The following is a 25,140-nucleotide window of genomic DNA, read 5'->3' as shown; positions in this document are numbered from 1 at the left end:
ACTGCTTATGTGGCGAAATAATGTTCGGAATCATCTTTCTCCTTATCACTACCTAGGCCCTTTATACTCCAGCTAAGCTTCACCCTGCCGATGTTTGGCCAGCGTGTCCTTGACATGAAGTTTCATGTCATAGCTTAGGTGATTTAGTAAGGCTCGTCTCGGTGTCTAAGAGCACAAAGATACTTACAGATTCATTTCATCGATGGTGAGCTTATCTTCCTCACTCTGCACGGCGTAGACTGTCGTATCCGTGTTACTCGAGAAACCTATGACCAGTCAGTGCATCTACTCCCGCGGATTTGATTTGCGCCATGGATCTCACCAATACGCTCGTTGATGTTCTCTCTGGCCCGGGCTGACGCGGCTTGAACCTTGGTTCCCCGCGGCTTCCTGACCTCTTCGAACACTTCGAGTGCCTCACGGATGTCGCCGTTGAAGTTTTCTTTGCTGAAGACTAGACCCAGAGCGGCGGCATCTTCAATCGCCTGGCACGCGCCCTGACTTTGATCGGGCATCATCTAGGGCACCAGTTAGCAGCACGCCGCTCGTTCGTGGCAGGACATGGACTTGGTACCGGATGAGCTGCGTCTCCCAAAATGCAAGCCAAGCCTTTCTGCCACAGTGGGTACGGCTCATGGATCCATAAACGCCATGGGCGCACCTCGTAGCTGATTTCTAGGTGCTTAAAGACCTGGCGATCGAGGTCGGGATATGGCGCCAGCAGCTCCTCGACAGTCGCCGCCTGGTCCCAGCTCTGGTGTGCCAAATCGCTAGCCTCCCGCGGGAAGAAGCAGTAGTAGGACAGAAGGCGACCGCCGTTACAAGGAGAAAGGACGATCTTGTAGTGCGTGTTGTAGCCACCCCAGTACTCGATAGCGCTGTTTTTGGAGTAGTCAACTAGGCCGAGCTTGACGGCTTTTTCAGTGTCCACATTGGAGTGCAGACATGTGCAAGTGGCTGGGTTCCTGATTGCCTTGATGCCAAGCTCTTGACGAACTGTCGACCCGATACCGTCGGCACCAATGATGACGTCGTGCTTGACCTTGTTTCCGTTGGTGAAGGTAATTTCGCCTGTTTCAAGGTCGACCTTTTCAGCCTAGGAAGATATCAGATCCATGGATGCATCAGTTTGGGACCTGGACCACTCACCTTGTGGTTGACAACGAGTTTAGCCGGAATGCCCTCTCCTTCGCCGCTGGCACTATCCTTGAGCATTCTATGCATGTACTGCCGATGAAACATGTAGTAGACCTAATGGGGGTAACAGTTAGGTTAGTATCAGGCTGATAGGTGACAAGCTGAACATACATATCCCCAGCGCTCCTTGTAGTCAGACAGGTCATAGACGCTGACGGGTTCGCCCGTCTTCCAGTCACGGCTAATGAGCTTCTTCAAGATGACAGGATCACCGAGTTCAATGTTGACGCCCCATTCCTCAAGCCACCGAGTGCCATTCGCGGCACAGGAGATCGAGGCCCCGACTTCACCGGCGAAGTCTGCCCGCTCGTAAATGGTGACCTTGTGACCCTGCCTTCGGAGAGCAGTCGCACAAGCTTGTCCACCTATGCCGCCTCCGATGATAGCGACATCGAGTTGTCTCCAGCGATTAGTTCCAGTCATGATGATGTTTGTCGTTGTGTCCCTTGAAGGTGATTTGTTCTATTATCCTGAACATTTGGGGTCATCCTTTCTCCTTTAGTATTGTGCCATCTTGTGACAAGAACGACCGCCGGAAGCAAGCAATTATTGGTCAACGGCTTAATCAGCAGCGTTTGTGATGGTCGGATGTCAATCCGGCGCCGGCATCCGATTTACCCCCGTCCGATCAACCTTCACAATGCCATCCATGGGCCAAGTACCGGCCGGAGCACGATCAAGTCCCTGCGTAAGGTCAGTCACCTTCATGCCGCTCAAAATCGCCCGGCGGAACTATTTGTTCTCCCAAGTTCGGAACCTCCTTTGTCTTAGGAATGTTCCGATGTTTCGATATTCCGACTTTGGCTAGCAGCGGGGTATTACCAAGATGCTGAATAGCCAGCTTTCTTAGTATGTATGTGCATGAGAACCACAGTCGCCTCCTGGTGATCTCAATATCTTCCAAGAGCATTTCCTTAGATAAAGAAACCATTGCTCCTCAAATTCCCGGGCTACACAGCTTATTTTCTCCATCTCCAAAGAAAACAGACATGGCGACGACAGCATTTGCAAGTGTACGAAGAGCCTTTGATCTAACGTCACGAAACTACGTCGTGACGGGAGGTGCCCAGGGAATCGGTTTCGCACTGGTTGATGCCATCGCCCAGATGGGGGGCAATGTGTTGGCAATGGATATCAAAGATAAGCCAAGTCTGGACTTTTCCACCCTTTCAAAGCAGCATGGCGTCAAGGTCAAATACGTCCAGGCCGATGTAACAAACGAAGAGGGCTTAAAAAGAGCCTTCCAAGAGTCAATGACCGTGCTGGGGAGCCTAGATGGGTGTGTTACCTGTGCCGGCCTGGCTTTGGAGAAGCCATTTGAGGAGACCAGCTGGCCAGAGGCCCGGAGGATCCACGATGTCAATGTTTGTTTCAACCAGGCAGGCTCGTTAGCAGCGACTCGAGACTAATTATATTTGCAGGTCATTGGAACATACTTCACAGCACAACTTGCAGCGGAGCAGATGAAGAAACAAGGGAGCGGTGGAAGCCTCGTCTTAATTTCCTCCATCACCGCCCATACTGTTCTTCCATTCCACCACATGTCAGCGTACGGTGCAACCAAAGGCGCAGTCAAGACACTATCTGAGGCTCTGGCCGTCGAGCTGGCACCAAGTCGAATTCGAGTCAATACCATATCTCCCGGGTTCATCGACACCGAAATGACGCAGGAGGTGCGAAATGCGAAGCCTTCTATGGCCGAGGTCTTTGAGAAGAAGCCACCCTTACAGCGCATGGGGAAGCGGGATGATCTCACTGGTGCTGTCATCTACTTACTCAGCGACGCCGCGAGTTACACCACTGGCGCTGATATCGCAATCACCGGCGGTCTGCATGTAGGTAGGATTAGCACGTAGGCGGTAGACTTGGCTAGTAAAGATAGGCAGAATACATATTTCAAGGGCAATACTCCTGCGACCCCGAAGTGGGAGAAACAGGTGTTGTACTAGATAGATACAGTAGCCACTTCGCGTCATGTGGTCCAGTTGACATTCATCTATGATGTGTCGATGCCGCATCCGACATCTAGTCATTTCGTCTACTGTGGAGTTTCGCATTTCTCTCATGCGTTTCTTACTTTCACGCGAACCTGAAACCCGACCTGGTCCACATATGGTTTAGCAGGGAATTGTTGAGAGGGAAATCTAGGTAGGTCCAAGATCTAGTAGAATCAACAGTCTGTCCGATGATATCATAGAGCTTTCTCTCCAAACTTTTTCACTGTGTCAACGGTGAGAACAAGCGGTTAGACTTCTCATATGCTCATCTCTAAGGAAAATGCCACTGAAGCGGAACATCCACAGCCGCCGGACACGGTAGGATATTGGGCTCGCTTGCAGGTAGGAACACGGATCACCTTGATGGCGTTGTTCCGACCCTGCGACGGAATGGGGCCGTATCGGAACAGGGATTCTGAATCGGAATGTGGCCTGTGTTGATGCGCGTTCTGAATGGCTATCATATGCAGGTTGGAGACCCTTGTTTTGGGGTCTATGCCTTAACTTAGTTGTGAATAAAGCGACGTGCCAACATTGCTGGCAGTCGGGACCTGTAACGTGAGCTCATCATGAACTGTATCAAGCATTGTCGGGCAGACTTCGCTCGGAGCGTCCAAACTCGATCACATCGAGGCTATCGAAATATCTCGACTAAGCACACAGTTCCCCTCGTTATCAACGGCAAAGATATCAAATCTTCCAAGTCGTTCCCCGTCATTAGTCCACTGACGGGGAAAGAAATTTGGTCCATGTCATGTGCAACCAAAGATCAGGTCAACGATGCCGTTGAAAAGGCGCACGATGCTTTTACGAAGTGGTCCAAGACCAAGGCCTCGGCTCGGCGCGATATCTTCCTTGCGGCTGCCGATGTCATGAATAAACGACGAAAGGAGCTCGGGGAGTACATGCACCACGAAATGGGGGCTAATCAAGACTACCAAGACTTTATCCTGGGACTTTCTATTGATGGCCTCAAGGATACAGCTGGTAGGATAGCCGGGGCAGTTCAGGGCACTGTACCGGAGTCTAACCACGAGGGAATGAGGGCTCTGGTTTACAAGAGGCCATACGGAGTTAACCTGGGGATTGCACCGTGGTAAGCATGCCTACCTCTTTCCTCGACTTGTGACAGCGGGACTGCTCACACAAAGACACCAGGAACGCACCATATCATCTGGGCCTTCGATCCGTCACCTTCGCGCTGGCAACGGGAAACACAGCCATTCTAAAGGGAGCAGAGTTCTCGCCCCGGTGTTACTGGGCCATTGCAGACGTCTTCCGTGAGGCAGGCCTACCAGATGGCTGTCTGAACCTCATTTTCCACTCCCCCATGAACGCGTCGGACACCATCAACAGCCTTATAACTCACCCGCATGTCAAGAAGATAAACTTTACCGGAAGCACTAGAGTCGGCAGCATCATCGCTGAAACGGCGGGCAAGCACCTGAAGCCCGTGCTGATGGAGCTCGGGGGGAAAGCTAGTGCCATCGTGCTCGAGGACGCCGATCTTGAGAAAGCCAGCTTGCATTGCGCTCGAGGGGCATTCATGAATGTAAGTATCTTGCTACCGTCTTTATGATCTGTAGCAACGACTAATGCGCATCAAAAAGGCGGGCCAGATATGCATGTCCACTGAACGAATCCTGGTGCAGGACTCCATCGCGCCTGAGTTCCAGAGAATTCTCGGTCAGACAATTCAAAAGCTTTTCGGCTCTGCGCAAGACACACCAGTCCTTGTCACGGCAGGATCTGCCCAGCGCAACCGTGAATTGGTTGCGGATGCTGTCTCCAAGGGTGCTAAGTCAGTACCTCTATTCGACGATAGCCATACAGACCAGGTTGAGACACGGATGAGACCTGTCCTTCTGAACAACGTCAAACCCAACATGCAGCTCTATTCAGGCGAATCATTCGGGCCCAGCGTTTCTCTCTTCACCTTCAAGTCCCTCGAAGACGCTGTGGCCCTGGCAAACGACACAGAATATGGCTTATCTGCGGCCGTCTTCACAAACGATCTGAGCAAGGGCTTCCGGATCGCCGACGAGCTTGAATCAGGAGCGGTGCACATTAACTCCATGACCGTACATGACGAGCATCCGTTGCCGCATGGTGGTGTCAAGAAGAGCGGCTTTGGACGTTTCAATGGCTACCAAGGGCTAGACGAATTCTTGTATTACAAGACGGTAACTTGGATGGACTAGTGTTGAGTCAAGCACTTGGCTGAGCCAAGGTCTCTGCCGAGTTAAATCGGAACCTGAAGAGGGCCGTCGACCTGAATGTCACCCTAGGATAATGCCTCCTTGATGATCCCAGCAGCTTATGCGGTGGATCCTTGTCAGTGATTAGTGCGTAAATAAAGTGAGTGTAACTTGCTCCTCTTCTAAACATAATGATGCATGGACAAGTCCTCAGTTTAGATAGTGAATATACTTGCGGCCATGTTCATTCTTGTCTCATGCTATGTCAAGTTTGCCCAACTAGAAAAGTGATCCATGTCGAAACCGGAATCTCTATTTGAATCTGGCTACAGGCGGCTTTGACGTCGTGTTATCTTCCTTGCGTAGGGGTGACTATCTGTTGGCACCAAGTGATCAACTTCAAGAGTGTTGACCAAGTCTGGGTGGGCGTCCCTCATCAAGTCCGTCATTCCGCATAAACGCATCGTAGTCTCGATTTCATCGCGCAAAACTATAAGCGCGTTTTTCAGTGTCTCTGCAAACAGATATAGGGAGCTGATGGAAACCTACTGGAAATGGCATGCTCTACTCCTTGCTGGCCGTAACTCAGCGAGTACAGGAAGCTTCTGCCAATACCCACAGCTGATGCTCCGAGGCAGATGGCCTTAACCACGTCGGCGCCCCGGCGAAATCCGCCGTCAATCAGAACTTCCATAGACTCTAGTACCTCGGGACAGTTCTTCTGAAGCTCTAACAAGACCAGAATTGCTGGGGGCGCATGGTCGACGGCCCTGCCCCCGTGGTTGCTGATAACTATTCCGTCGCTACCATGCCTGTGAGCCATCCTGGCATCATGAGCTGTCTGGATGCCCTTGACAATGATGGGGAGAGAGGTCAGGCTGCGGAGCCAGCTGATGATGCCCCAATCAACACTGGGGTCGATGAAGGAGCCAGTCTGTCGCGCAAGACCAGCGCCCTTTTTGTCACCGCCCTTCACATCTACCTTGACTCCCGCTATAGATAATGTCTCGTTAGACCTGATTCGCTCATCTGCTTCCCGCTTTGGAACAACAGGGACATCCACGGTGACCAAGATAGCCTTTATTTTGCCAGAAGCGTCCATCTGTTGAATCGCCGTTTCTGACTTCTTCCGATCCTTATTCACGTAAAGTTGGAAGAAGGCCCTCTTTGGAGTCTCATCGAGGATTTCGTCGTAGGGGTATGAGGATGGAGTTGCAAAACAGTGAACGATGCCGCCAGCAGCTGCACCACGGGCTAGAGTAAGCTCCCCCTCTGCGCCGCCAGTCCTCGCCGCGCCGGTAGGGGACATGTAGACGGGAATATCCAGCTCACATCCAAATAGTGTCGTATTTGCCTTGACGTCCCTCACATTTCGCATCACCCGAGGGCGTAGCAAAACCTTTTTTAGGATAGAGCGGTTTGCATCCCTAGTGTCATTATCGTTGGAGCCACTGCTGATGTAGCCTATGGCCTTTTCACTCAGAGCTTTCGTGGCTGCATGCTCAAAATCATCCAAGTTGATGATGGCGTCCAAGTCTGGTTTCTCACGTGGGTCCTCGGCTTGAGGACGACTGGGGACCTGCGGTTTCCGGGGCACCGTGGCCTGGTCAACAGTCCCGATGTGGAACTTGACGTCCAAAGATTTTCGAATCAGAGATGGTCCATGGGCTTCATTGTAGGTGGCCGATGCATCAGCTCCAGCGTGCTGGTATATAACTAGGTAATGAAAAGACGGTTAGCTAGGTCGCTGATGGGGTGGGACTTGGGCTTACTCTCCGCTCCTCCGGGATGCTCGGGCGCAAACTCGGTCATGTTGTAGACCATTCCATTGACAGAAATCCAGACGTCATCTTTCTTGTCATGTCTGGCTAGTTCTGATGCTGCGATGGCGGACGTCATTGTGGCCGCGGTGGTCAAACTAACGGCTCCAGTTTCGCGTCAACGTTCAGTTGGCTACCAAGGTTTGCTCACAAAATGACTTGATATTCCTGGGCAACTGTAAACCAACTGGTCGGAAACAGACTTCAGTTGCTGTTCGCTCGAAGTCAATGGATGTCTGGCGGAACGGCCCGGAATACGTTGACTACCCCGCTCCGCTGCCGAGTCCGCTGCCGAGTGTCGGGACCGAGTTTCGGTACATAGTTGTTTTCCCTGTCGGAACGCACCGTGGAAGTTCCGACTTGACAAGTCGGCGAGACGCCCGCCAATCGATTACTTTCAGACCATTGAGCAGGGCTTCGAGATGTTGTATTGCGGACAACCTGAGACGCAGGAGTCGTATAGAGCCACAGAACTTGACGGACGTACGAATAGGAATTCTAGTACATATGTATGTTTAAAGGATGAAAGCCGTCGTCCCCGAAATCTTATCATGTCCTCTCACGGCTTGATCAATTCCGACTACTACTCTCCCCAAACCAAGAAGCTATCACTGCCATCATGTCCAGCCCAAACCAGCCACGGTACGCCACCCAGCCAAAGTATCCGTCCAAGGTGCTCGTCCGTGGAACACCTGACTACGAGCGATGCCGCCGCAACAACCCAACCGCTGATACTCCGTCTCGATTCCCGCGAGAGATCCATCTTGTGGAAACACCCCAAGATGTTTCACATGCCTTCAAGAGAGCAACCGAGTTGGGCGTTAAAGTCGGCATTCGAACTTCTGGCCACATCTTCAACGTACCCAGCCTTATTGAAGGCGGCATCCTGATCGACACAGTCAACCTCAACCGGCAGATCGACTACGACCCCATCACCCAGGAAGTCACATTCGGGCCATCGTGCCGTGTAGAGGAGCTCGCTGCTAGACTCCAAGAGGTCAAGAGGTTCTTCCCTCACGGCCATGCTCCCACTGTCGGATCAGGTGGATTTCTGCTCGCTGGAGGCCAGGGTTGGTTTGTTCGAGGATGGGGTGCAACAAACCAAACATGGATCACCAAGCTCGAAATCGTTGTTCCTGATGGCCGGACCGTGGTTGCCAGCCGCACTGAGAACCGGGACCTGTTCTGGGCGGCCCGGGGCAGCGGACTCGGCTTCTTCGGCCTCGTCACCCGTTTCTGGGGAAGGACGATCAAAGCCTCACTCATGTGGGAGCGAAGTCTCAAATTCGAAATCAACAGCGACAATTACATGACTCTCATGTCATGGGCCATCGAGCGAGGCCGCGACACGCCCAAGTACGGCACCGATCTCAACCTCACTATCGACTATCCTGAGAAATTTGACCCAGCCTATACCACTGACGCCATTCCACCAAACGCGAAATTGCACATGACTCTGAACTTGCAGTGCTATTGTGATACACTGAGGGAGGCTAGAACATTGCTCAGTGCCTATGACAAGCTGACCCCTGAAGTGCAAGAACATCTGCTCAAGTTTGAGCCTGTGCAGAGGAGGACATTTGACGAGATTTTTGCACGCAAGCGTGGCTTTTTGGGCAACGCCAAGAATGATCGCTGGCAGATCAACAGTATCATGAATGACCCCGAGGTTCCTCTTGAGCGGGTGAGTTTTCCTTGTTGAGCGGTGCTTTGTCGATTGACTAACGTGGAACAATACACAGCTCCTGGAAGCTATCAAGCCCGCAATGCTCGAGCTTCCCACGAGGACTTCTTCCGTGTTTATGTGCCACTGCGATATTGTACCTGATGAGGAAGATGCTTGTCTTAGCCTGCCGCAAGATCTTTACATCTCCACCATCACTGGCTGGACAGACCCTAAGCTTGAGCCAGGCATCTATCAGCCAATGCGTGACCGATACAAGCGTGCATTCCCTGTTGCGGTGGGTCAGTACATCACAGAGATCGATGTCAACAATGACGATGCCAACGTATGTTCCTCCGAATGCCCTCTCTAAGCCATGTCTCTAACTGTATGCAGTGCAAGGTGCTTAGCGATACTGCCCTAGCCAAGTTCCTGAGGATTAGGGAGAAGTGGGATCCCAACGAGCTGTTCCCCAATTATAAGGCGTTTGTCCGGGCGCACGACAAGATCAACCGCATGCAAAACCGGTCTCAACTGTGAATTTTCTCTTGTCCACTGGAAGTTGCGAGTGGTCTGGAACTCGTTTATATGACTGAGCTTACAATCCAATGACGGTAGTAGACGTGCTTCTTCGCCGACCACCAAGTTATTTGACATTGTCTATCGTGATATACTCATTTCACTGCTCTTCTCTCCTTATTGTCCACGTGAGACTCGATCCAGCCCCCTGTTATGTAGAAGATGTATTGTTTGTAGCCTGAACTTGGCTGCCGCGATGCCACAACAAAATATCACAACGTTATTAAACCCCTACCACGTTTCGGCTGCGAACACGTTTCGCTCTAAGAATGCATTTCAATAACTTTAGGAGACGCTCATCTACGTTGAGGAACCATGAGAACGCAACTGTCAAATTCATGCACCAGTGTCAAACCGACACGTCCCCTTCTAGACGGGCTCAAATCCCATAGCGGTCCAGTTAGACTTGACCCTGTTTTTGACATCCTCAGGGTAGCTCCTCTCAAAGTCAACCCCACTAAACGATCTTTTCCCCTCGTACTCCATGGGGAACAGACAGTCAGAAATCACCTTTCCTCCCTTCTTGGGGCCTCCACTCCCATAAGACATATATGGAGTCATGGGAAAGCTCGCGACATCTTCAAACAGGTACTCATCCTGGCCTGGACGGCATCTTGTAACCAGGGCCCAAATGATATCCTTGAAGTTGCCGATGTCTACATCGTGACCGAATAGCAGAATGCGATTGATGAGCATGCAGCTTTTATCATTGAAAGCAATGCGGCCCAGTTTGTTGCAGAAGTCTTTGGAGTTCGTTTTCATCTTGGCTAGCTTGTCGACATCCACTTGGAGCGCACACCAGGTAGCCATGGACTCAAGAGGTGCGAAGGCATCTATGATGGGAAGATCGTGATGCTTGAGGAGCGTTAAGAGCTCCTCTGATGCGAGTGATGCAGTAGTGTGCTGTGTTTCAAGCTATGTCAATCAGACCGCTCAAACATGGAGACTGATCTTCTTACCGATTCATCCGTTATTCTTCCCGGCACTGAAACTGGTAGAATAGCATCATCTCTATATGTGATTGCGTTGACTGTAAAAAGAGGATGCAAATGTTTGTCGTGATCGAAGTGCAGTCCAAGATAGTCCTCAAAGGGACCTTCATAGGCTTTGTCTTTGAGAGAAAATGTTCCCTCAAAGATAATTTCACTGTTTGCGGGGACAAGGAGGTCACTCAGCTCACACTTGACCATGTCCAGAGGCTGCCCAACGAGTGCTCCGACATACTCGCCTTCTGACACCCCTTCCGGGATAGGGGAGGCGGCAGCCAGACTTGCGGCAGGAGGGACGCCCATGGCGAGCGCCCACGGCATCTCCGTTTTGCCCTCTGCCAGCCACTTGTCCCTAATTATGGAGTTGTGCTGGCCTGAACCGACGAGGCACACAAGGCGCCTGCTGTCATGGATCATGCCCCGGAAGATGGACCAGTTTGTCCAGGAAGCGTCCGGTGTCTGCAGCACATGCAATCCATATGTCTGTAGGTACTTCCCCCCGTCTCTCTGGTGTAGCAGTGGTGCTGGAAGCTTATGCAGATCGATGTCTTTTTGAAGGATCTGGTTCTGCTTGCACGGCCCAGTTGATAGAATCCGCGGGGCTAAAGGGGGTCGAGCCTTTCCCTCCTGTGTTCTCTCCAGAATAGCCTTCCAGCTTGAATCGACGGGCAGACCTAACGATCGAGCAATCCTGCCGTACCTCTCTTCCTCGCGGGCCCGTAGGCTTGCCGCATTTCCAAACATCCTCCACAACCCGTCCTTGGCACCCTTGACATTGTTGAAGAGGGGTGCCTTACCATTGACCTCGCTCACGCGCCGCACGATTGCGCCCACTTCAAGATGGGGGTCAACTTGGCGCTCGATTTCTGCCAGATCGCCGTCTTCGCGCAGGACATCGATGAATGTTCGAAAGTCGAGTTGGGCAGCAATGTGACGCGGCTGAGAGGAAGCTCCTTCACTTTTGGTACGGATCGATACTGGAGCAAAGATTTGTCTGACTCGGGCTTTTGCGCGGCTCGAGGGGAGTAGCGTGCAACGTCCAAAAGCAACAGGCGCCATAACTTGTTGTCCCAATTCGATTACTTGGCATAGTAAGCTGGGGGGAAGAATGCATAGAGTAGCCGGCCACCTTGCTTAGATGAAATGCCATGCCCGTTTTTAGTCCGTGAGTAGATCTCGTTATGCGGAATGGGTTGCAATGGTGCTGCGGAGATTCCGGCCCCTATTCTAGGAACTTCATTCCGGTGACTTTATCAACCACCTTATCCGTTAGCCGGCGTTAGGTCACTCGCAAGCCGGTTAGGCGAGAAAAGAAAGGCTCCGGGCCACCATACCAACTGTAAGTAAGAGGGTGGAGCATAATTATCATTACATTGGAAGCGCTACTCGAGGTTCGGACGAGGAGTCATCCTTGTCGCTTCCCGCTTGAATCAGGGCCAGCCGATCGATATTTACATCCAATCACTACAAAACAATCTCTTCCTGGCCCTGATATTGGTCCCGGCCGTTTCCCTTACAACTCGCCCCAGAAAATGCTCAGCCTCCGTCTAGCCAAAGCTACTGCCACCGTAAGAACACCCCTTCTTCCTGGCAAACTCAGCTTTCATACATTTGGGCCCATCTGTCAACGATTGCCAGTCGATGGCTTGGGCGCATCATCAAGTCTCCTTTCGTCTGAAGAACAGACGCGACAACATGATCCAGTCCGAGAAACTCAAGCCAGGCCACGAAGGATCGTGGTAGGAATTACAGGCGCTACTGGAACTGTATTCGCCATCCGAATCCTGTCCATTCTACGCCAGCTTGGCATTGAGACTCACCTCGTTATTAGCAAGTGGGCTCTAGCTACAATGAAGTATGAAACGTCACTAAGCGAGGTCGAAATCCGCGGGATGGCCAGCACAACATACACTGCCAAAGATGTCTCTGCTAGTATAGCGTCTGGGTCTTTTCAGCACGACGGCATGATCATCGTGCCATGCAGCATGAAAACTCTGGCTGCGATACGCTCTGGCTTCTGCGATGATCTGATTTCCCGAGCTGCCGATGTCAGTCTCAAGGAAAATCGCAGGCTAATCCTAGCGGTTCGGGAGACTCCTCTCAGCGACATACACCTTGACAACATGTTATTCTTGCGACGCGCTGGTGCCGTCATCTTCCCGCCAGTCCCGGCTTTCTACACGAGACCTAGAGGGATCCAAGATGTCATTGATCAGACGGCTGGGAGAATGCTGGACTCTCTGGGCATTTTCACCGAAGGGTTCTCGCGTTGGGAAGGATTCCAGAAGAGTTCATCACGGGCGCGTCCGGTACTGAGAGGTGCAGCAGAGGCTCAATAAACGGAGAATGCAGGGCAAGTAATACGTCCCATGAGTCAACAGCAAGTAATAATACCAACGCCGATCATTAATACACCTGAAAGAGTGGCGCTAGAAAATACCCTCCGAGAAAATAGTACTGGTATCCCCAACGGGCCATTGAAACCGGAGTGAGTCTGTCCAACTTGACCTCGGTTGTATCTCGACATCTGAAGTAGTAGGGAAAACCGTCCCAAGACCTACGCTGGTGTCGCGTGTGGTGAAGGGGGAGGTGAACGATGGGAAAAGTTGTGTAGTTTGGGAGAAGGGTGTCTTTTGTGTGGTTCTGGCCGTGCTTCTCTGGGTAGACTCAATTCCTGCTGCGTCGCCCGAGCTCGACCTGTTGAGGAGGCCCAGATTCAGCAAGATTCCCCTCATCTCGCATAACCTTTTTGATAGTCTCCGCGCTGCCCTCGACGTCTTTACGTAGTTATCCGTCAAAGTGACCGCCATTTCGAAACTGCGACTCAGTGAATCGAGGAGGTCCGGAGATAGACTTGGCAGCAAGTCAGTCCTGTGTTGTTCAATAAGCGCTACCAGTAGAAAGGCAAGTGCTATCGCGGACGCCAGTAAATGTTGATAGTTGGGGTGTTGTTTACGGTATATGTCAGTGGTAGTATCGAGGGTGTAGAGAACGTTCACAACTTTGAATACTAGTTCCGTCGCAGGCCGGATGTGTTTAGTAATTTTCCCAGGATCAGATTCTGAGAAGAAGAACGGCTTGAGCAGCAAACTACGAACAGACTCAGCCCTGAGGTTCAGAAGAATTGACCATGTGGGAGGCTTCGTCGACGGTTCGGTTTGCCACTTGTCAGACTGAGAGAGTATGTGCTCCCCAACAGCCTTCTTCCTCCACTGCTCGATTTGGAAACTCATCAGTTCGAAAGCTTCATCATCACAATACCCTTCTCCCTTGGCAGCTTGCGCAATAGGCTCACTAAATTTGTCGCTGATTAGGATAAAGGCACGCATCGCCTTGACATGAGGGTTCTTGATCTGCCACAGATTAGCGCGTGGTGACTTATAAGACACAAGTTGACTTACGCAAGACATTGGAATTGAGCTGAAGCTGGAATTGTTGAAATGGGTTGGGAGCCCAGTTGCAGAGCTCCATTGGCGATCAATAATGAGGATACAGCTGATCAAGTTCCAAGCTTCTTCTCTCTGGGCGTTCAATTCCAAGAGATGGTTGGAGACTTCACCATTGTGAAACCCCAGCTCCATTAGCATGTGGCCAGCAATTCCACACATGCGCCAGGCGGAGCGTGGCATATCTTGAAAGAATTCATAGAAGCCCTGCATTTCGAGTTAGTGAGGTGACGACCGGGTAGACGGGTTGGTAGGTACGCGAGCATACATTAAGCAGGACGATGGTGACATGCCTGATGCTATGGGGAGCTGTGCCGAGTTTTGCATTGACGGCATCTTGAAAACAGTTTCGGACAAGAGTTTCGACGGAAGAACTTTCCGGATTAGAGTCGGCTCGGAGGGCTATGGCCAAAGCCAGGTTCAAAATGACAAGATTCTCGTCTGAGGCAGCTCCCGATTTCCTAGCAGAGACATCCCAAACCACAGACTCTGGGTCTGCATAACAGGACCGTGCTAGGGAAGTAACCTCGTTGAGGTCAATCAGCGGATGAAGGTCTCCTACAACCTCTTGATACACATGCAAAAGACGAATTGCTTCTTGTAGATCCAAAAAGGAGCGGAACTGCAGTAGACGCCCGAGGGCCTCGCGGTCAAGGACCCGCGGTGGCATAGCAGGGCTGGGGGTGTCGGCAACCTCGTCCTCATCCGAGGTATCTTCATCGATGCTGGCCAGCTGAAATTGCCGTTGCTTGAGTGGGGCGCCCGGGAAGCTGTTTCGACGGAGTTTCAACTGGGCTACGTTCAAGCTGTAGTCTGGACTTGTCGGTCCGTAAAAGTGCTGCGCTGAACCACGCGACTGCTGTTTGGCCGGGTGTGCGCTATCCTGACCGACACTGGTGTCATTGATGAGAGTAGCAATGAAGTTCTCATCACCGCTACAATCAGCTGCCAAGGTTGGTGATGGTGAGTCGAGCTGGACCTGCGTGGGCGGGCGCACTTGGGACGCCAGAGTGTCCAACTGCTCCTGGAGAATCGATAGCATCTCCACGAGTGCATCTCTGTTGCTATAGTAGGTTCAGGTCAGTTAGATGGTAGCACATGTGCATCCATGGTGGCATACTATGATACAGCTGAGCCGTGTCGCCGGTTATCAGACTTGCCAGTCTCCCGGCCCGCAGCGACAACCGCTGTCGGTTGCCAACCTTCGGGCGCGAAGCTGCTGCTGTAGCTACAGTCTTGTCCTCTACCCGAACAATGGCCGCATGGCTGTCGTCCATCACACTTCCCTTTGCGGCGTCTGCAGGCATCACAGGCCCGTAGAGCATATGGGGCCCTCCGCTTGGCCAGCTCCCCATTCTGGGTGCCTGACCGTTTGTGAACTCTGTTTTCTTTTGCCTGGGGCATGGTACCCTTGCACACTAACGGAGAGGAATCGAAAGACGAGAAGCAGAGGTTCGGAATGACGGGACAATAGCTCGCAAGCGAAGAGTCGGATGACAATGTCGGGAGACATGAGGCAACCGTTAGAGCGGGACCCCATTTAATATCGGCACCGGGGGGAAGCCGGGATGAGGTCCGCTACGCTAGAGTGCGGGGAACAGATAAGAGAAGGCGAAACTAAACCGAAACCGTCTCATGGGTGGACCGTCCGTATCACCACACTTCATCACCCCTGGCTTGCATGGTTCGGACAAGTACTACGTACTCACTTTCATATTCTGGACGATCAGTTCAAAATGCGTTCGTACGCGTTAAGGTCTCTTAGATGAACCAAACAAGTGGGAAATCTAAGCTTTCAAGTGATTTGGACTAAAGTGGGTGGTTGCGTTACAAGATAAGGCAGGCAAGCAAGTTAGTAGTGCTGGTGCAGGGTTAGGTCGGTGGTGATTTCGGTCAGTCTACGTTGCACATGAGCCAATGGGTACAAAAAGAATTCTAATCAGCTCCCGTATCCACAAACAGGAATACTTGGTAGTCTGTGTTATCTCTTTCCGATTCATCTCCACCACGTCGCCCTCACTACGATGGATCAATGGACTTGGAGGTCGGATGTCTGGAAAGCTCCCTCCAGCCAAATGGCTAGTGTCAATGGACCCAAGTTCCCCCAAGCTCATAGGTGTGGCCCTCAATGTTGGAGGACCATGTCCGGCCACCGATACGGTCCCGGGCCTCCAAACGAGCACTTTGTTAAAAAAGGCTGCAAAGGCCAGGGGACGGAAGCCCCAGAGCAAATCAACAGAAATAATACAGCTGTAACACAACTCCGGAACGCTTCATCGGAACTACCGAAGTGGAGATGTCGGCATTTGCTATGACCGAAAGTCCGAGGGAGGGGACCGTTGTGTTCTGCATTGCGACACTAAGGTGGCCAGGGTGGGCATAGCAGCTCAGGGCGCAAACAGAAAACGCTTCAAGCAGAGTTAGGATCGGTGTAATTTTCCTCAGTTCAGCTTCGAAAAAGCCAATTCAGGCTGAGAAAAAACCAAACAAGATGCTGCAAGCTATTCAGGTTAACTACTTGTAATTAATAATTGCAATAAAGGAGATAATAAAGACACTTTCTTGGGAAGACACAACGTACCTACCCGAGGGTGCGAACTAAGTAGAGTTGATGATAAGATAAGATAAGATAAGGCTAATCATGATTACAGAATGTCACTTTATTCGCTGAGCTGTGGCTACTCGCCGCGCTCACCAGGACCCCTTCAGCCTAATCTCAAGGAGTGCTGAAACACCATTCTGGACTCTTTCCACAGCCTCCGGCAGTAGACGACCCAAGTCTTCGATGGAGCACACGACTCCAGCCCAGGCATTGCCCCCAGAAGCTGCCTTTCCTATACCTGAATAATCGGGAGTTGGGGAGAAGGAAATGTTGAGGTCTTCGTTCGAGATCTTGGACCCGTATCCGTCAGGATGCACCAGGGACATTGAGTTACGCGGAGCGTTCCAGCCTTTTCGGTGTCAGTATAGATGGCCAGTGCACGTGTGTGTTCAGACGTACCTTTGTTGCTAAGCACAATTGTGAGAGTAGGCAGCTCGTATCTTCTGGCGATCCAGTATACAGTACCTGGCACTCCAAACATGTATGTGCCGTCGCCCACAATGAGTGTTACGAACTTGCCTTTGCCCGTGCCGCCAGAAACCCAGTCTGAGGCGAGCTTAACGCCCAGTGTCGCTCCCCCGGACCACCCGAGCCCGCCTCCGCCGCCATTGAAGAGATGGCCTGGGTCGTCAACCTGCAGCTGCTCATATATAAAAGGAGCATTTGTGACTGCCTCGACGCACCAGATTGTATCCTTGGGGCACGTTCTGCGTAGTTGAGCGCACAAGTAAGAGGTACTCGGTGACGAGGATTCGTCTGAAGGTGCTTCCGCAAGGGTTGCAATCTTGTCCATGCGTTGCCGATGGGCCTCAGCCAACAGATCCCAACGCTTTCTATACGGCTCGAGCTCAGTCAGTTTGGAGAAGTGCGCATGCATCGAAATGTAGTTGTTCAGCTGCTTGATAGCTGTTTCTGAGTCGACACGATATCTGCGGAATGCAGGTATGTAATGCAGAGGCATGTTTTGCTTGAGGGGGTCGACATCGAGGTGAATGATCTTTGCATCGGCACGAGGCTTGCACTGGGTTGGAATCCATGGAACGTCGCAGTCAATCACGACGATGACATCTGCAGTCCTGATGGATTCGTGACGTCCAATTCCAACTCCCAAAAAGGCGCGATGACTCCATGGGAAGCAGACGTCACTTCCAAGGCCATCCAGGACCTGAACACCAGGAATGGACTCAGCCAGCTTGACCAGTGCGGGAACAGTCGCCGGGTTACGGCCAGTATAGCCGACAATGACAAGCGGGCTCTCCGCTTCGGCCAGGAGAGAGACAATGAGCTCCGGGGCGTCAGGGGGAAGACCAACTGGGGCCACGGCGTTCCACACATCTTGATCCAGATGGTATGGCGTGATATCCTCCTCCATCACTTCTCGAGCACCAACGAGATATGCAGGGCCTTTGGGATCGCTTGTCGCAAACTGCAATGCTCGGTTGAGCACCTGCTTGATGTTTTTGCCAGATTTGAACTCGCCTGAGAAGCGACAGAACTGAGAAACAATCTGTTTCTGGTCAGGAGCGTCTTGAAGCCAATGGATATACTCGGTACGGGAACCTCTCATTTCACCTTCGAGGGTGAAGGGAGACAGGCCTGCAAACACCAGGACCGGGCATCTTGCAACGGATGCATTGTGCATAGCGCAGCCGAGCATCTGTGTTCCCACATCGACATGGACTAGGACGCACTGAGGTTTGCCTGTCACACGGGCAAATCCGTCAGCCATGGACATTGCGACCATCTGAACATACTTGTTAGTGACTTGCGTAGAGCACTGGGCTCAAAGCCGTTGGGGCACAGACCTCATGAGGGCAAGTGATGACCTTGGGGAAATTGACACCCTTCAAATGGGCTCCGTGTGCGAGAGCCTCCATGATGGCCGGATGGTCCGAACCCAAGTTGACAAAGACATGGGTAACACCAGCCTGCTCACCATGTAAGAAAACTGTCCATAAAAAAGGGCAAGGGCGCACGCATACCTCCCAAAGACCCTCGAAGAAGGCGAACGAGGCCGAATATTTCCCGCTTGTCAATAGCACGTCAGTCATTCATTCATCGGAGCAAGCTGTACAGGGAAACTCTTACAGGTTGTGCATATCTGTTGATGGTTCAAAACAGGTCTTTTGCTGTATTAGGTGTCAAAAAGATGTATCAACGTCAAGCACAGGGCAAAGATAGAGAAGGAAGGGCCTATATCTTGCAGGTACCTGACTACGGCTGCGTGGACGGAACGAGTGGGGATGTCATACGGGATCATAGGCGGAACAGGAAAGCCGAGTTCCGAGCCCAGCCCAGTCAATCCTTTCCTAAAACGTTTGAGAAGAAGACGGAATGAAGGCAATCAATTCAATGTTCTGTCTTTCCGTGGGCCAGTCCTTAGAGCCAACATCCTCCGCGTACCATCCCTTGCCAGTCTTGCGGATCAGGCGCCAACGTCCAAAGCGAGAGGGATCCCAATCACAACTCCAGTCCCGACGACGGGCATCTGAAACTTGTGGCGTCCAGAGATTACATAGTAGGCTAAGCCAAAGAGGAGCCATCCCATTATGACCACAGATGAGTAGTTCATGTTAGTGGGGGTAACTGGCATGACGGTCGGAAACGCACTGAACAAGACACACACCATCATCCAGCAAACGCTCACCACGTTCAGAAAGATCCCAAGGCCTTTCCCAAGTCGAAAAGGCCCATAGTCGGAAGCCTTAAGACCGCTCCGGCCTCCGAGAAGCATGGCGACGACGGGAAAGAGGTATGATAGGTACATGCCGATAATAGCCATGGAGAGAACGGCATTGAAGGCTGTTGAGCTGGCCAGATAGATGAAGCCCAACAACATCTGTAGGGCTACGATGGTCCAGATGGCTCGTGTCGGGATTGCTTCACGTTGGTCTACCTTGCTCAGAAATCCCGAGAATGGGGTAGCACTGTCCCGGGCAAATGCCATCAACGTCCGCGACGTTGATGTGATGCCGGCAACCGTCGCAGCCATGGCGATAGCGATGACGATCAAGGGCAGAATCGTTGCCGCGACGTGGGACTTGGTGACATGGAGGAAAATCTGGATATAGGGAAATCCCGTCGGGGTTGTGAGAATGCTTTCCAACGGTCCTGTCGAAAACAAAATCATGGTGGCAAACGCAAGGCCCATCAAGCCATTGAGGCTAATGCTGCCCATGATTGCAAGAGGGACATTCCTAGCGGCATGAGGTATCTCCTCAGCCAAATGGCAGGCAGCATCATATCCAAGGAATGGGTAAACGGTGCTGAGCAGTCCCACCATCCAGGCCACCCCGTCACTGGACCAGCCGGTTGAGTTTTGGACTTGGACGAAGACGGAACGTGCCGAGTTTTTATCTGCCATGACGGCGAGCACAATGAACGCAGCCACGAAGCCAACCACGTGAAGTGCAGCTAAATCTGGTATTAGCTTCACGACTTGACAGGCATGGTAAGTTGTTTGGAGCCCGACCTGATATCAAGTTTGATGACGGCAAACTTCGATGACCCCATATGTTCATCGCGGTGGCATAAGCCAAGAAGGCCCAGTATAATAGCATCCCTTGCCATCTGGTGCCAGTATAGTCGTCATTGTTAAGGACGATCAGCCCCTGGATCATTAGGCCGCTAGCCATGGCTGCCGACGCCGTAAAGACGATCTGGCCGCCGATCGAAATCCACCCCGTGACCCAACCGATGTGTTTTCTACCCCATGCAGGAAACAAAGCCGTGACCCAATGGTACTGTCCTGTCCGCACCGTCAATGATGGAAAACGACGTGGAATGGTATTGCTCACCTCCTGCGGTTGGATAAATGGACGCGATCTCGGCTAGGGAGGCTCCTATGGCAAGACTGCAAATGAAACTGAGGAGGCTATTGGCAAACAAGATGTCAGCTCCAGTTAGTTACAGACGGCTAAAGAGGAAAGGTGACGCACAAGTTGTAAAAGAGACAAGGAGCGCCGCCGCTCAGCAACGCCTGGGCCAGGACTGCCGTGCTCGCTTCCCACGTGGCCATCAGACAGAGGCAGAGTCCGATCAGAGACGGTAAAGAGAATGATCTCTCGAGCTGACTGTTTATGCCAAGTTGTTCCAGGCGCGTTGCGTCCGAGTTGGTGACTGTGCGGTCGACAGTCACCTTGTCAACAGAAGTGACCTTTTTGACCTCGGTAGTGTCCGTCATGATTGTACGGCAGCAAGTTTGTTGTGAGTGTGATTAAAACATGAGATTTGGTATTCTTCCATAGATGGCTGTGAGAGACTAAATAGTCTCAGCCTGAATCATGGTAATCCGGGGAACCCTGAACAGGGTGTTGAGGCCAGTGCATAATCGTCATCTTCTTATCTTGCGACGAGCCGTGTTCCGCGAGTTCCGCCTCATACTATTGGTTCGCCACCCTCCTTATCGCTTTCATTCCTAAAGTCGGAACCGGGGTTCTTTATCTGTACCTTCTCAAACTACTCCAAAACTTACAGTATGTATCCTGCTACGACTGTTCAAGTCCCTTGGAGAGGAGATAACCGTACTCACAGAGAAGCATGGGCGGGCGCCTAATGCAACTCAGTTCGGTATTTTAGACATGCATTCCTGCATACCGAGATGTACCAGCGCAGCGGAAGAACAAGTAAGGTTCTAATGAATCAAAGCGTCATGATTTGGCTGAACGCTATGAGACACGGCAAGCTTGATCGGCATAACTCTCAGTTACCATTCAGACTAGTTCGCGACACCTACAGTTTGGAAACTTGAAACTTGATACATTTGACATGAGTCCACTCATCCAGAGCATCCCGGCCTAGGTCCCGACCAAACCCGCTTTCCTTGACGCCGCCAAAGGGCGTGTTCACATTGACAGTACCCCACATGTTGACCGTCACCTGTCCACTCTCAAGAGACTCACCGACTCGTATGGCCCTGTTGACATTCTCTGTGAAGACGGCTGACGCGAGACCGTACGATGTTCCATTGGCTAGCTCGATAGCCTCTTCCTCCGTGCTGAAGCGAGCGATGCAAGCTACTGGGCCGAAGATCTCCTCCTGTATGATGGAGGCGGTAGGATCAACATCGGAGAAGGCAGTGTTAGGAACGAAGTGTCCGTTGCTTGGTAGTTCGGAGTCATCTCCCCCATGAATCAACTTGGCCTTCTCTCCGCGCCCCTTTCGGATATAGTCCATAACCCGCTCCTTTTGTAGCTTGCTGATGAGAGGACCCTTGGTAATATCAGCCAGCAATGGGTCGCCTGCGATGGCATCCTTGGAGCGTTGCGAGAATTCGCGTACGAAGCGATCATAGATCGTGTCCTGCACGTAGATACGGCTTCCAGCCGCACATATCTGACCGTTGTTCACCGTAATGCCAGCTGTAGTCCAAGACAACGCATTTTCCCAGTCTGCATCAGCAAATACAATGCTTGGTCCCTTCCCGCCCAACTCAAGGCTTACTTTCTTGAGGTTTGTCTTTGACGAGGTGGCCAAGAGCTGGCGGCCGACCGCCGCGCTTCCGGTGAAGGAGATCTTCCGAACCTCTCGATGTTCAGCCAGAGCCTGGCCTGCCACGGAACCTATGCCACAGATGATGTTGATGACACCAGGAGGAAAGCCTGCCTCCACAACGAGCTCTGCAAGTCGCTGTCCGTATAATGGTGAGTTCTCAGGCGTCTTTATAATGAGGACGTTGCCGGTGGCGATGGCTGGTGCGAGTTTCCAGAGTGTGATCATCCTAGATAAGCAGGTATAATTAGACAGTCAAGTCGTAAAACCCGGCATGCTTACTTACAAAGGCGAGTTCCAAGGCACGATAGCAGCACAGACACCATAAGGCTCGCGCCGAGTGTAAGCCATACCATTGGCAATATCTAAAGATTGACCATCCATCTTATCCGCCCAGCCCGCATAATAGCGACATGTCTCGGCAGCCTGTGGAATAAACATATTACTAGAGTCTCGATAGAGGATTCCTGCGTCGACCGCCTCAAGGGAAGCGAGAACATCGACGTCACGTTCGATAAGCTCCGCAAGTCGGTTCAACAAATTTCGGCGCTGCTGAGGTGTCGATGAGCGCCATGTCTCGTTGAATGCCTTGCTGGCTGACGAGACGGCCCTATCGACGTCAATAGCTTGAGCGGCGGAGACGGATCCCAGCTTTTGGCCGTTGAACGGGTTTTCGATGTCCACGACGGCGTTCTCGTGGGCTGAAACGAAGACATTGTCGATAAAGAGGCCCGTTGGCACTGTGAGGTTACTAGTCAGCCGTGAAGATTTCAGAATATGATGGAGACGCAAACCTCTGATTTGACAACCACCAACGCCCGAAACGGTGATGGTCGGCATGGTTCCTTTCTCGTTAGGGGTTCAACTGCTCTGAAGACACCGAAACAGGATACGTCTCGATCCTTTGTGCTACTCAACGGATTGCAAAGCTGCCGATAAGTCACTTAAAACCAACCATCGGCAGTTCTGTATTCTTGATAGAACCTTCCGGATACCCATTCGGAGGTTCCGCGTGCAGTTCCGGCGCTGACGAAACCAGTCTATCCGGGCTTGATTGATGAGACGCAATCAACTCATGCAGATGTAGTTCCGTTCCGACTTTCCTACTGTAATAACCCCACCCCGGTGGCGCCGGTTTGCAGATCCGTCTCAAGTTTCGGGCCTGCCGAACCAAACTTAGTTATCAGTTACCGACCAAAGACAAAGGGTAGTAATGGTTGGCATTAACTGCATTTAAACCCTTTTCGTGTCGATGTCAGTGCTAGAGAGGTATAGAGGTAGTCAGCCACAAAGCCCCATCGCAATGCCCACCCTGAAAATGAATAGCAAATACGCAGTTCTTCCGTTCCTACCTGAAACCCGACTGAAGCAGTTTGCACCAGGCCTCACAATCTTGCAGCCACTCTCCAGGAAGGGTGTGGGCCCTGGGCTCATCCTTCTAGTATCCGACACTGGTTTAGCCGACTCCTTGACCCTGGCCATCGAGAACGGCGTGCCATCACCTCTGATGAAGTGGGCGGAGGAAGGCTATACGGTGGTCGAGGTCACCAAGACAGCACTAGCTAGACCTGATGACGCCATCAGATGGGCTCTGCAGGAGCTACAATCATGCAAGACGGTCGATATACAAGATGTGGTCGGCCTGGTTGGTACGTCTTAAACTATTACTATCTTAAAACCGCTAGTAGTGTACTAATGCTAACAATAAATAGCCTACAGCCCGGAACTTTGGAACCGAGTTGCACCCCAGCTTCAGCTATTCCCACAGATCGTTGGTGCCGCAGTCTACGGCAATCTGCACCATGGCCAGTCGACGTTGGCGCCAGCTTCGGTCCCTCAAATCCATCATCTTGCTGGCAAAGCCTCGGCGCTTTTGCAACGTGCCAAGGACTTGACCGTGTACGACTACCCCAGCGCCAAGTCCTTCCTATTCGCAACCCCGTTCCAGGGAGAGTTCAGCTACGCGTCCGAGTCTATTTCCCATACCAGGAATCTTTCCTTCTTGAAACAACTCATGAAGGGACCCTATTTCGATCTTGAGGCCATCTGGGATGAGCATACATATTACGAATTTGACAACCGGTCTGTAGAGTGCACCATGGGGACAATGGTCCAGGAGCCCTACGTAAATCACATACCAACGGTGAGCTTTGCAGAATTTCATCCTGGTTCTGTGAAAGCGTTGCTAATACCTTCAGATGACGGGTGGAATTGGCAGAGAGCGATTAACGGCCTTCTACCGTGACCATTTTATTTTTCAAAATCCAGCAGACACATCCAACGAGTTGATCAGTCGCTCAGTGGGCATTGATAGGGTTATTGATGAGTTTATCTTTAAATGCACCCATGAGACCCGTATAGACTGGCTGTAAGTTCCCTACACTTGCTCGTGTTTATGATTCTAATACTATGCTTAGCCTTCCCGGCCTTGGCCCTACCGGACGCAAGCTCGAGATCCCATTCACCGCGGTTGTCAATATTCGCGGAGACCGGCTCTATCACGAGCACATCATATGGGACCAAGGTACTGTACTGGCTCAGCTGGGGCTGATGCCCGAATATTTGCCTTATCACTACCCGCTCCCTAATGCGACCAAGGAGGAGCCAACTAAACAGCCGCTTGAGTACCGTGTCCCTGTGGCAGGACTAGAGACCGCTGCTAAAATGCGAGACAAGGACGCTGTGGAATCAAATCAAATGATTTTGTTCAAGGTTCGCGAGGTATCGGGATGAGGGTCTAGGTACAAACAGTTACCCCCTGTGCCAGTAACATTACATTTCCCCTGCTTTAGAAGGATAGCCCTGGTTGTTGAGTCAAAGTCGCCACCTAGCTTAAGCTGTGAGCTTAACGGGCATTCTTCTGAGGTGAACTGGCGCGAATATGTTCCCCTACGGCTATATAAGTGTGTGCTGCGTGATTTCAATTGAGTTGTTAGCGTGTTCTAGCTGTCCCCACATTGATGCTAGCAAAGGGCGAAATGGATGAGAGAAAAGGCGAAAAAGACAAGCGAAAGGGCAAAATGGACAGGACAGAATCTTTCATCAAAAGTTTACTGACTTCTTTGCAAAAATTTCCCCCTTCCTTTACTACTCTTGTGTTGGGTTTTAGCCAATTCTCCCCATCTCCGGTACCCTCGTGAGCAAGCTTACCGATCTCTG

General features: G+C 51.7%; 8 protein-coding genes and 1 pseudogene across 9 annotated transcripts, besides 1 other annotated feature; 4 read left to right on the top strand and 5 right to left on the bottom strand.

Annotated features, from left to right (window-relative positions):
• Positions 1–72: 72 nt before the first annotated feature.
• NCS54_00355100 lies at positions 73–1,659 on the bottom strand (annotated as a pseudogene). The gene is made up of 6 exons: positions 1,309–1,659; positions 1,150–1,251; positions 662–1,096; positions 323–518; positions 188–266; positions 73–133 (listed from the first exon to the last, which is right to left on the bottom strand).
• Positions 73–1,659: a sequence feature.
• A 2,104-nt stretch (positions 1,660–3,763) lies between these two features.
• On the top strand, positions 3,764–5,395 carry NCS54_00355000 (Aldedh domain-containing protein; the record flags this gene model as incomplete). Its single annotated transcript, XM_053149114.1, has 3 exons — positions 3,764–4,290; positions 4,353–4,746; positions 4,805–5,395. The coding sequence occupies 3 exons, from the start codon at positions 3,764–3,766 to the stop codon at positions 5,393–5,395; spliced, it is 1,512 nt and encodes a 503-aa protein (XP_053005089.1).
• Positions 5,396–5,718: 323 nt separating this feature from the next.
• NCS54_00354900 (Hypothetical protein) lies at positions 5,719–7,291 on the bottom strand (the record flags this gene model as incomplete). The annotated part of the gene is made up of 3 exons (XM_053149113.1): positions 5,719–5,882; positions 5,942–7,108; positions 7,165–7,291. The coding sequence occupies 3 exons, from the start codon at positions 7,289–7,291 to the stop codon at positions 5,719–5,721; spliced, it is 1,458 nt and encodes a 485-aa protein (XP_053005088.1).
• Positions 7,292–7,831: 540 nt separating this feature from the next.
• NCS54_00354800 (FAD-binding PCMH-type domain-containing protein) lies at positions 7,832–9,415 on the top strand (the record flags this gene model as incomplete). Its single annotated transcript, XM_053149112.1, has 3 exons — positions 7,832–8,896; positions 8,955–9,221; positions 9,272–9,415. 3 exons carry the CDS (start codon positions 7,832–7,834, stop codon positions 9,413–9,415), a joined length of 1,476 nt encoding a protein of 491 aa, XP_053005087.1.
• Positions 9,416–9,823: 408 nt separating this feature from the next.
• On the bottom strand, positions 9,824–11,502 carry NCS54_00354700 (Ferulic acid decarboxylase 1; the record flags this gene model as incomplete). The annotated part of the gene is made up of 2 exons (XM_053149111.1): positions 9,824–10,369; positions 10,414–11,502. 2 exons carry the CDS (start codon positions 11,500–11,502, stop codon positions 9,824–9,826), a joined length of 1,635 nt encoding a protein of 544 aa, XP_053005086.1.
• A 791-nt stretch (positions 11,503–12,293) lies between these two features.
• On the top strand, positions 12,294–12,782 carry NCS54_00354600 (Flavin prenyltransferase PAD1, mitochondrial; the record flags this gene model as incomplete). Its single annotated transcript, XM_053149110.1, has 1 exon — positions 12,294–12,782. One exon carries the CDS (start codon positions 12,294–12,296, stop codon positions 12,780–12,782), a length of 489 nt encoding a protein of 162 aa, XP_053005085.1.
• A 448-nt stretch (positions 12,783–13,230) lies between these two features.
• Positions 13,231–20,674, bottom strand: NCS54_00354500 (Pyruvate decarboxylase; the record flags this gene model as incomplete). Its single annotated transcript, XM_053149109.1, has 14 exons — positions 13,231–13,296; positions 13,338–13,796; positions 13,845–14,096; positions 14,158–14,953; positions 15,010–15,117; positions 16,585–16,840; positions 16,891–18,235; positions 18,297–18,419; positions 18,474–18,519; positions 18,580–18,620; positions 19,139–19,905; positions 19,991–20,239; positions 20,289–20,365; positions 20,430–20,674. The coding sequence occupies 14 exons, from the start codon at positions 20,672–20,674 to the stop codon at positions 13,231–13,233; spliced, it is 4,830 nt and encodes a 1,609-aa protein (XP_053005084.1).
• A 548-nt stretch (positions 20,675–21,222) lies between these two features.
• On the bottom strand, positions 21,223–22,821 carry NCS54_00354400 (Aldedh domain-containing protein; the record flags this gene model as incomplete). The annotated part of the gene is made up of 3 exons (XM_053149108.1): positions 21,223–22,210; positions 22,268–22,721; positions 22,776–22,821. 3 exons carry the CDS (start codon positions 22,819–22,821, stop codon positions 21,223–21,225), a joined length of 1,488 nt encoding a protein of 495 aa, XP_053005083.1.
• Positions 22,822–23,284: 463 nt separating this feature from the next.
• On the top strand, positions 23,285–24,714 carry NCS54_00354300 (Carboxymethylenebutenolidase; the record flags this gene model as incomplete). The annotated part of the gene is made up of 4 exons (XM_053149107.1): positions 23,285–23,630; positions 23,694–24,124; positions 24,180–24,349; positions 24,399–24,714. The coding sequence occupies 4 exons, from the start codon at positions 23,285–23,287 to the stop codon at positions 24,712–24,714; spliced, it is 1,263 nt and encodes a 420-aa protein (XP_053005082.1).
• Between the last annotated feature and the right edge of the window lie 426 nt (positions 24,715–25,140).

Source organism: Fusarium falciforme, chromosome 3 (genome assembly GCF_026873545.1).
Source record: "Fusarium falciforme chromosome 3, complete sequence".
NCBI classification, from domain to species: Eukaryota; Fungi; Ascomycota; class Sordariomycetes; order Hypocreales; family Nectriaceae; genus Fusarium; species Fusarium falciforme.
This window is presented reverse-complemented; position numbering and strand designations above follow the sequence as displayed.